The 10,635-nt window shown below is 35.9% G+C and overlaps 1 protein-coding gene and 1 non-coding gene across 2 annotated transcripts; one reads left to right on the top strand and one right to left on the bottom strand.

Moving 5' to 3' along the window:
- Positions 1-840: 840 nt before the first annotated feature.
- LOC131640578 (uncharacterized) lies at positions 841-2,435 on the bottom strand. Its single transcript, XM_058910966.1, has 2 exons — positions 2,168-2,435; positions 841-1,658 (listed from the first exon to the last, which is right to left on the bottom strand). Exons 1-2 carry the CDS (start codon positions 2,433-2,435, stop codon positions 841-843), a joined length of 1,086 nt encoding a protein of 361 aa, XP_058766949.1.
- A 55-nt stretch (positions 2,436-2,490) lies between these two features.
- Positions 2,491-2,597, top strand: LOC131640580 (small nucleolar RNA R71). The gene has a single exon (XR_009295284.1). It is a non-coding gene; the product is annotated as a small nucleolar RNA R71 (small nucleolar RNA).
- The last annotated feature ends 8,038 nt before the right edge of the window (positions 2,598-10,635 follow it).

The following is a 10,635-nucleotide window of genomic DNA, read 5'->3' on the forward strand; positions in this document are numbered from 1 at the left end:
GCGTTGGAAAGTAGCGGGCGCATTACATAGCCCAAAGGGCATTCGTCTGTAAGCGAATGTTCCATAAGGGCAAGTAAATGTAGTTTTCTCTTGATCCTCTAGGTGAATGGGGATTTGGAAAAAACCATAGTATCCATCAAGATAACAGAAATATGAGTGTCTAGCTAGACGCTCAAGCATCTGATCTATAAATGGAAGAGGGAAATGGTCTTTCCTAGTCGCCTTGTTCAGTTTTCTGTAATCTATACACATGCGCCATCCTCCTTCGGTCCGCTTTGCTACACGCTCACCTTTCTCATTTTCCACAACAGTGATACCTCCTTTCTTTGGTACCACATGGACGGGGCTTACCCACTCACTATCTGAAATCTGGTAAATGATGCCAACTTCTAATAACTTAAGGACCTCTTTCGTTACTACTTCTCTCATGATAGGGTTTATTCTTCTCTGATGCTCTCTCGAGGGTTTCGCATTTTCCTCTAGCAGAATCCGATGCATGCATACGGACGGACTTATTCCTTTTAAATCAGAGACTTTGTATCCTAAAGCTGAGGGATATCTTCGCAAGGTATCTAAGAGTTGGTTTGTTTCGATTTGGTTCAGGGTAGAGCTTATTATGACAGGTCGATTCATCTCCTCATCCAAAAAATCATATCTTAGATTCTTGGGTAGTTCCTTAAGTTCTATGGTAGGTTTCTTGGTGCACGGCATAGGGTCAGAGGTAAGTGCTAAGCATTCAAAAAGGTTGTTAATGTAAGGTTCCATACTCTTGAATCAGTCATCCTCTAAAATGGGGGTAGAAGGTAATCTGATTAAGGAATCATTGAGCTCATTTACGCACTAATCGATGACGTCGATGGCATAACATGCATCTTCGATCACTGGTGCCATTAGGAATTTTGATAGAATGAACTCGATCGTTTCATCTCCTACCTCAAAAGTCAGCTTCCCTTTCTTAACATCTATTATAGCTCCAGCGGTCGATAAGAATGATCTTCCTAGAAGGATTGGGATGTCATCATCTTCTTTGATATCCATAACTACGAAATCAGTCGGAATGTATAACTGACCAATTTTGACAGGTATGTCTTCCAGAATACCCATGGGGTATTTAACGGATCTATCAGCTAGTTGTAACGACATCTTAGTAGGTTGAAGCTCTCCTAGTTTTAACCTCTTACAGACAGCCAAGGGCATCAGACTTACGCTCGCTCCTAGGTCTAGAAATGCTTTGTCTATCATATGATTTCCTAGGAAGCAAGGGATAGAAAAACTTCCAGGATCTTTATCTTTCTTGGCAAGTTTATTCTCGGATATGGAATGACATTCTAAAGGTTTGGGATCGTTGAGTCGTCCTTTGTTGGACAAAATATCCTTCAAGAACTTAGCATATGATGATATCTGGGTTATTGCTTCGGTAAAAGGGATTTCTACGTGGAGTTTCTCTATTACCTTAATGAACTTTTGGAATTGGTTTTCTGTTTTAGTGTTTTTCAATCTTTGTGGAAATGGAATGGGTGGCTTGTAAGGTTGTGGTGTGTGATTCTCTACCTCTGGTTCTGATTGCTTTTCGGATTTCTCTGGTTCCTCTACCTGGCCTTTTGGTTCAGCATCTTCCTTAGGTTTTTCTGATGAGCTTAGGTTAGGATTTTTCGGTCCTTCATAAGTTGTTCCACTTCTTAGGGTGATAGAATTTGTTGTCCCTTTGGGGTTAGGTTGGGTTTGTCCAGGGAATTATCCTCCAGGTACAACTTGTGCAGAGGTAGTTTGAGCTACTTGTGAAATCTGGGTTTCAAGCATTTTGGTGTGGGTCATCATCTGGTCAAACTTGGTTTCCAGTTGAGTAACTAACTTGTTCGTGTGAATGTGTTGGTTCATAAACTCCTTATTTTGCTGAGTTTGACTCTGGATAAAGGTGTCTATGGTTTCTTTAAGGTTCGGTCTTGGGGGCACAACTTGCATAGGTTGGTTTTGTGTTTGGAATCCTTGGGGTCTCGAAGATCCGGAATTTTGGATGGGATTGTTGTTCTTAAAAAGGAGAAATTCGGGTGATTCCTCCATCCAGGATTGTATGTGTTCGAGAAAGGATTTCCTTGGATATAGTTGACTTGGTCTGAGCCAAAATTGTTCAAAAGGTTACAATCAACTATTTGATGCCCTTGAATACCACAGAGCTCGCACTCCGATTGGATTACTGCCACTATGGTAGGGTTTTGAGACATGTTTTCGACTTTCAAGGCCAGAGCGTCCATCTTAGCATTCATCATGTCCATGCAACTTATCTCATGCTTTCCTCCATGGCTCTCCTTTTTCTCTACCGTTGCTCGTTCTATCCCCCATTGGGCGTGGTTTTGGGCCATGTCCTCTATTAGGGCACAAGCGTCGGGATAAGGTTTGTTCATTAACGCTCCGCCAGCGGCAGCGTCAATAGACATTTTCGTGTTGTAATGGAGTCCATTATAAAAGGTGTGTATGATTAACCATTGCTCTAGGCCATGGTGCGGACAGGCTCTCAAAAGTTCTTTATATCTTTCTCAGGCATCAAAAAGTGATTCTCCTTGGTTTTGAGTGAAACTGGTGATCAGATTCCTAAGGACATCAGTCTTACTTAGTGGGAAATATCTGGTAAGAAAGGCTCTCCTAAGGTCTTCAGAAGTTATTATTGAGTTGGCTGGAAGGGCGTCTAACCATTCATGGGCTTTACCTCTAAGGGAGAAAGGAAACAATCTTAAGAGGATGGCTTCAGGTGTGGCTCCATTTTCCTTAAGGGTGTCAGCTAACTGGATAAACACTTTTAGGTGTTGATTTGGATTCTCTGTAGCGAGACCAGCGAATTGGTTTTGTTGAACCAGTTGAAGTAATGAGGGCTTAAGTTCAAAATTGTTGGTTGTTATAGCGGGGTTTATGATACTGGAACTGGGCTCCTCATTAGATGGTTGAGCAAACTCTTTAAGCGGTCTTTGGATACGATCTTCAGCCATAGCTTTCCTTAATTTAAGGATAAACGAACGTGCTCGGGTGTAACGTTCGGGTTCCACTAAAGGATTTAATAGGTTACCGGTGCTATGATTTCTACGCATCTACCGGCTAGAATAGCCTTAGTCTAAACGGGATAACAATAGAGTACGAAATTTGACAAAGTTAGTCCCCGACAACGGCGCCAAAAACTTGATGGGTCTGTAACGTATAGCCTAAATATAGTACTGCAAGTGCACAGCCTATCGAAGTAATATAAGATTATCGAACCACAGAGACCAATCGTCAATCTATCAACACTATTGTTAAGGTGCTTATCTAAGGTGAACAGGAATATTGTTGTGAGTGCAGTGCAACAAGGTAAGTGAGCGAAGTGAATAACAGTTTAAAGCGATAGGTTGGAATGTAAATCATGAAACCAGACTATATTCTAGACATGCATCAGTGAAACGACTCATGGGGCAGTAGTCTCTATTTGTAGCAAAGAACCAATTTAACAGGAACTTGTAGCTTTTGGCTACTAAGAACCGAATTTACTCTTTAATTTAACTTCCTTTATTGTCACATATAAAGGGTGCCTTTCGCGTTAAAGCAGTAAATCTATTTTTAAGAAATTGATAGTTTTGACTTAATAGAAAAGTGATTTTACTTGGAAAGATTAACTTAAAGAGACTCTTGGCTTTTGACCAAGAGTCAGATTTCAAACCTACAAACGCGTCCGAAAATAGTTTCAAAATCGTTTTCTAAAAAGAGTTAATGATTCCTATTTAACCAACCAAATCGCTTTCGCTTCTTTTGCTTGGTTAAATAATAATCAAGTCTATCTTTGATATGGACGGCTTTCGATCTTACCCAATAAACATTTTAAAGCATAATTTGACTCAAGTTAAAAGTAAAACATCCCCAGAGTATTTTCACTAACACTACAATTAGAACACAGACATGATCACAATCATTACATTCAAACCCTTATGATTTAGCCAGACATAGTAATTGCGAGTCTATAACACATGTAGACTATGGTAAGTGCGCTTAGAGTCTATAGAACGTGTAGACTATGGTAAGTGCGTTTAGAGTCTATAAAACGTGTAGACTATGGTAAGTGCGTTTAGAGTCTATAAAACGTGTAGACTATGGTAAGAGCAGGAAAATAAATAAAGCAAGTAAATTGAACCTTACTCCGATCGGAGATTGAATCTTGAAACAAAGTGAAGGCTGGTATGATAAATTTCAACCAAAGTACTCCAAAACTCGATTACAACTCAATCTACACCGTAGTAACTCCCCGATGTGAAGAGGTTACTACTTTACAGATACTGATGGTATATGGCTTAAGTTAGTACTAAGCTTGGATAAAAAACGAAAATGAAAAACTAACTATATATAGTGGATTCTGGATCAGCGTAAAGACAGGAGTGCCTCTCAACTCCTTTTGGGCGGGAGTCTTTTTGTGAAGGCCACGGGCGCGGTGAGGAGTAACGGACATGATCGTGTGATCGTGGCAGTTGGCTCCATCATGAAGTGGGCCACGTCATCGCGTCCCCTATAGCCGGCGCGGTGCAGAACGCCATAAGCATAATTCTTCGTGAAAAAACCTATTTTCTTGGCGTTTTGGCTCGTTTATTTACTAGAGGCTCCGAAAGGTCAAGAATTCTGAAAACAAAGGAAATACAAGCATAATACGAGAGAAAGATAGTAAAAACTAAGGAAAACATGTGATATTCGAGCCAGAAACATAGTGCGATTTAGTGTGTTCAGTAAACAAATTACACAAAATGAATACAATGATTTTCACACAAGTAAGAACAAAAGCCCTTTTGTGTGTAGTGTTTTCTCTTTCTCATATGTTTCTCAAGATGCAAATTTCACGTTCAGTAACTTGTTAAAACTGTTCAAAAGTTCTTATTTCATCCTTCCAATGGCTTCTTTATATATGCATATAAAAGATTCGTTGGAGGGTGGAAGAGGAATTCTGAAACTCCAGTTGTATTATTGCATAACTGTTTGTGAAGGTGGGAGACAAAATGGTACAATAGTATTGTCCTTAATCCAAAAAATCAGTATAGTGGAAGGAATATTTGATCTTGTATTGTGTATTATTTTCTCGCGTAAAACCTTTTTTATCTTATCTTCTAATTCTCTGGGGCTTCAGAATGCGTGTTGGTGAAGCATGCTTAGAAGGATAAAAAAACAGCAAGACAATCTTTTAGAACCTTGTCTTCAGAACTTGGTCTTCAGAATCTTCAAAACTTGTGCAACACAGAATATCAGAGCTTGAAAATCTTCAGAAGCTCCTTTATCAGAGTCAGAGTCAGAAGCCATTTGATGAGTATTCTTTCATAAGCATTCCAAAACTTGACTTTTCCTTGTAACGTGCACTTTGATATCTCTTCTAAGTCAGAGTGTGTTGAGTTCAGAAATTAATGATGTCACACATCATTTCTTCAGAGTCAGAATCTGTTAGCATTCAGCTACACACTAGACAAAACCATTAGGATTCAAAATTATTCTCTAAGAAACAATGTATTGTTATCATCAAAACTAAATACCAGATGCAGAACCAAATCTTATTCTCACATGATTCTTATGATACTCTCCCAAAGTGAGGTTCACTGCAATCATCTACACACCAAGTATACTAGAAAGTGTAGGACCACGTCAAAATCCTCCCTACAAAAAGGGTTTGAGTCTTTCAAGACTCCCCCTTAAGTGGGATCAAATGTGTTTACAAATACTCAACCTGTTTTTTGAAAAGGAGTATGATTAAGCTTAAATTGTTCCATAAACGAGCTTAGATATAAGTACTATCACTCTGACCCTCTTGAAAAAGGGTATAGTAAGGCTAAAAAACCAACAAAGAAATGAAAAAAATAAAGAAACTAGGCTGAAATAACCATTCATAAAAATAATAACTTCAAATAAAATTCAATCAAAGAAATATATTATTGAAGGAAATATATGTCTTATCACAACACAAAGATAAAATCAAAATATAGAACAATACAAGAAAGGTCAAAAGATAATAAGGACATTGGACACTTTAAAGGTATTTAATTTTTACTTTGTCGCAGATTCCTTGAAACAAAGGATTTCATATTCCATGTCTCTATGAAACCAATGAGGTAATAAAATATCAATTCCCACTTGTAAACAAGAGCATACAAATATGTTATTTTATCTAACACCACCAATGGTGGATCTGGCATGACATCTTCCCCACCTCTAAAATATTGAATCGATACAAGAAGAACTTGAAATCTCTCTGGTATAGCATTAATTCCATGGAGACAACTCATTCTTTCCCAAAAGAACCAAAGGTTTGACATGTGGCTCTATGTGTAAAACATGACAAACAAGTTTTGATAATGACAAAGGGGGTCAAATCAAGATATCATTAACATCACCAAAATAAGAAAAAAGATCAACTTAAATAAAAAAAAGTAGGATGATGATTGATGTAATTTCTCTAAGGTTGGCATGTATTTTGGTAAAACATACTAAGGAAGATCTTGTTTAAAGAAATGCAAGATGACCTAGCATTCAGACTTCTACATGTCAAACAAGATGTCACAATATGTATGGTATGACATCCTGACTCCATAAGCTGATCTGTCAAGTGAATCAAGCGTTTTTATTGCTAGAGGAATCTCGTGTTTCAGCTACAGAATATTTGGAATAATTAATTAGCTGATGTGTTTTCCAAGATTGATTCAATCAAGAGATTTCCACACTTTCTATTATTGGAGACAATATAGGAAAGTTTGGATTGAAGACCTATTTTATTGGAGAACAAGTATCAGATTTTTGGTAGCCTCTTTGTTGCGTTTTGAAGCCCATTCTAGTCAATGTTAAACTTATAAATAGAAGGGTTGTAACCTAGTTTTAGGTGGAACTGATATTTTGTGTTTTAGGGTTATAGGAATCCTTATTTTTGTAAGTTCCATATGTGTATATTCACAAACCTGTAGGTGTGGAATGTTGTGTGATCTTCGAAGCTGCTAAGCACAGAGAGTATTTTGTCGTCATAAGCTTTTAAGCATTGAGGATTGTGTGTCTTCTATTTTATTGCATCTGTTATTTTGTCACAGGGTGTTGTGACTGAAGGGATTTGAGGAGGGCCTCATACCTAGGTGAGTCTTAGGTAGAAGTCATAGAAAGGGTAGTGATTAAGTGAAGAGTTGTAAACGCGGGAGTTTAACTCTGAATTGATACTATCGGATATTGGTTTCGTCCCTAGCTTTGTAGCCCCCAAAGTAGGAAGGTTTTTCCGAACTAGGTTAACATATCGCTGTGTTCTTTACTTTCTGCACTATTATCATCATTGATTATGATTACTGTTGTTAGCTTGTTCCATTAACAGATATTATATCGTGACATCTCATTCGACGTCATATATCTGATACCAGAATTTCAATTGACTCAAAAAAATCAAATTCAAATGGATAATATCAAGAAACACACTTATCTGCTAAAAGCTTGTCAACTGATCTTGTGCTCAATTTCTTATCTTGATAAGATCTTAATGTAAACTTAATTGTTCTACTCTCTAAGTATTATGATCATATAAACATGCAAATAATGTATTTCAAAACTTCATCTATTTTTAAACATTTTCTGTAAAATCACTTTGGATTAAGCCAAACATTTTAAATACAAAGTAAAATTGATTATGAATATAAATTCGGCCTTTAATAAATCATAACACTTGTGTAATTGATCATGAGGCAAATTTTTTTCTTAGTAATCGATTATAAAGACCTAGTAATTGATTATGTCTCTCATCCAACAAAACTTTCCTTTAAAACATACGAGTTTTGGGGGGAGAACACCTTCTTCTCTACTCTTACCTTGCTCCTGAGTTTCATACTCACTTCAAATATAATATTAATGTTGAGAGAGTAATTACTTAGTAGATATTTTTTGCGCAACTGTTACTTTATTTTTCTAATATGTAATTGTGAACCAAGAAAGGGATGTTCTCTTGAACTCTAAAAAGATATAAATATTGCAAGATGAACCTCAGATAAAATCTTAGCGTAAGAAGGTTGTGGGTTGTTCATATGTTAAAAGCTTTATGGTAGCGGAATTATCAAGGTGCGATCCTTGGGGACTTGAGTAGGCCTTGTGGTTTTAGACCAAACTAATATAACTCTGATGTGTTCCTTCTTTTTCCCTTATCTATTATATTAATGTCTTTTATTTTTTGCTATCATTCTCTTACTATAGTCCATTCTTAAAATCAACCTAAAAAATGCTTTAATTTGTTTAAAATTTTGAAAGATCTTATTATAATAATTCATTCCTTCCCTTCTCTTGTGTTAGATGGGAAACATGAACCAACAAAAGAAAGCACATTGTTTCTCGATGGTAACAAGTTATCTAAGGAGCCTACTCTTGGACATGCATATTCATATAAAATATTTCAAAACACACAAGTTCATCATTGAGTATCATTTTATTCTTGGATTCACTATAAATAAATGGTAAGAATAATATATTTGACCCATGAATAACTTTTTACGCTTTACTAGACAGTGATACATATAATATCATAAGATAAAAGAAAGAATGCAAGATGTAATAATGAATGTAAAATATAGTAATAAAAGGAGGTATTCATAGACACACACAAAAATAATTATAATTTAATGAAATCACATGACACATGAAAAACACATAGAAATTAATGAAATCAAGCAATATGCAAAAAAAATACTTAGCAAACACAACATCCATATTAATGCAAGAAGCGGTGTAAAATCTAATCAAATGTGTGAAGAACAAATAAAAAATGTTAAAACACCAATAAACATAAAAGAGCACAATGAATAATTAGTACTCCTCATTCATTACAACATAATTATATATAAACGCATTAAATTAATATCCTCCTGCCTTGTACTTAAGAAGAAAAAAACTACGAAAACTTTACCCACATTGGAAAAAGCTTATCATCCTTGAAAAATTTAAGAGAGCCATCTTCTAAGATATCATAAAATCGATGGAGCAGTCGTACCTAGGGATGAAAATGGATATTATAAAGTCTTTCTAAGACAATGGTGGTCAGGTTGTGTGCCCCATTGAAGTGTCTATGATGTGGTAAGGATATCAATAGTGGTACAAGTGTATGTCAATAAAAGAGCTTTCGCTTGAGGGGGAGCAAAGTAGATGGACTCATAATTGAGGGGGGGGGGGGGGTAATATTGTGATACAAGTGTGAGTTAGAAGTCTCATATTGCTTGAAAAAGTGGAGGTTGGACACTTTATAAGTGATAATAGCCATAGATCTAATGGCCTTAAAGTTTTAGGTGAATATGTAATGTCTCTCTCATTTATATATTGCTCTTGACCCAATATGGATGATACTCCTCATGACTCATCACTCATTTGATAAATATGATACACGTGTCGTCCATGACCTATGTGGGTATTATCAAATGGTTAATATGTAGATTTTGAGATATATACCATATTTTAATAAAAAAATTGTAGTAGATTTTAATTACTTAAAATTTCTTAATCCTAATTTTAAAATATAAAAAATATTCGTACATTTCACTTTAGATTTAACAAAAAATTAACCAACAAAAATAAAATACATACATTCATTTCCTCCCCCCTTTTCCTATAGAACAATAGTTTCAAATTCAACAAAAATAATAACAATGACAATAGTAATATTTCCAAGGGAAATCAAATTAATATATATAGTTTTTATCTGTTGCTATAAAATTTCCAATAATGTAGATTTTCGTTTTTCGCTTTCTTTACCTCGGCACGAGAGTTGATCTCATTCTCCACCTTCTTCTTAACCCTCACTAAATTAACTTGAAAACCATCAATATGTTTGTAGTAAATTTTATCTTTTCTTTATAAGCCTAAAGCTCTTCCTTGTCTTTGGTAAGCTTGCTCTAAGCAATAGAAAATGAATTATATTTGTCAACAACAACTTGACCAAGCCAAGATACATGAAGAAGATATCCTTCTATCCCCTCTCCCCCTGCAAATCAGTGGACTTTCTTTTAACACCTACACATGGAAAAAAATTTATTTTAAAATGTTTATAAGATGATTGAAATGGGAAAATCGACCACAACCACTAAAAGACACCTAGGTTCCCTTACAGACAAAGGAATAGACAAAAGCCAAACTATTTGGGTGAAGTTGTAAAGGCGCCAAATTAACCACCTTAAGCACCACATACTCAAATTTGGTAAAGGAAATCCGAAATCCCACATCCCGAATAACAAAGTCTTCCATATGAAAGGCCTTAAAAATACCTTTTAGGGTATTTCATCACGACTTGTTTCCCAACCTTAATAGGTTCTACAGTAAAATCTTGTTCAAATAGATGAAACCTCACGACTAAATCGGAATGAATTCACAATAGACTAATCATAATACTACAGATTATAGTTTTAATGTGTTAGAACAAGATTTGTTCTGATCAATATTCTTAGTTTTGATGATAACAAGGATATGAATTTTGTGTTAGATAATGTGGTACTCTAATACATTGCAATTTCCCTTTCAGGAAATATATAAAGAGTATGCACAAATCAGCGCTCAGAAGCTTTGTCTCAGAAGGTTCAGCATGCAACATCAGAACATGGTCTGGCAAGACATCAGAAGATGGTCAAGGCAGAATCAGAACATGGG

Source organism: Vicia villosa, unplaced genomic scaffold (genome assembly GCF_029867415.1).
Source record: "Vicia villosa cultivar HV-30 ecotype Madison, WI unplaced genomic scaffold, Vvil1.0 ctg.003208F_1_1, whole genome shotgun sequence".
Taxonomy (NCBI): domain Eukaryota; kingdom Viridiplantae; phylum Streptophyta; class Magnoliopsida; order Fabales; family Fabaceae; genus Vicia; species Vicia villosa.

Bases quoted from the DNA above. Each gene is read 5' to 3' on its own strand.
- LOC131640578 (XM_058910966.1), bottom strand. From the start codon at position 2,435: ATGTCTATTGACGCTGCCGCTGGCGGAGCGTTAATGAACAAACCTTAT. The intron at 1,659-2,167 runs GTATTCAAGGGC...CAACTTATGAAG, and splicing joins ATCGGAGTGCGAGCTCTGTG to GACCGAAAAATCCTAACCTA.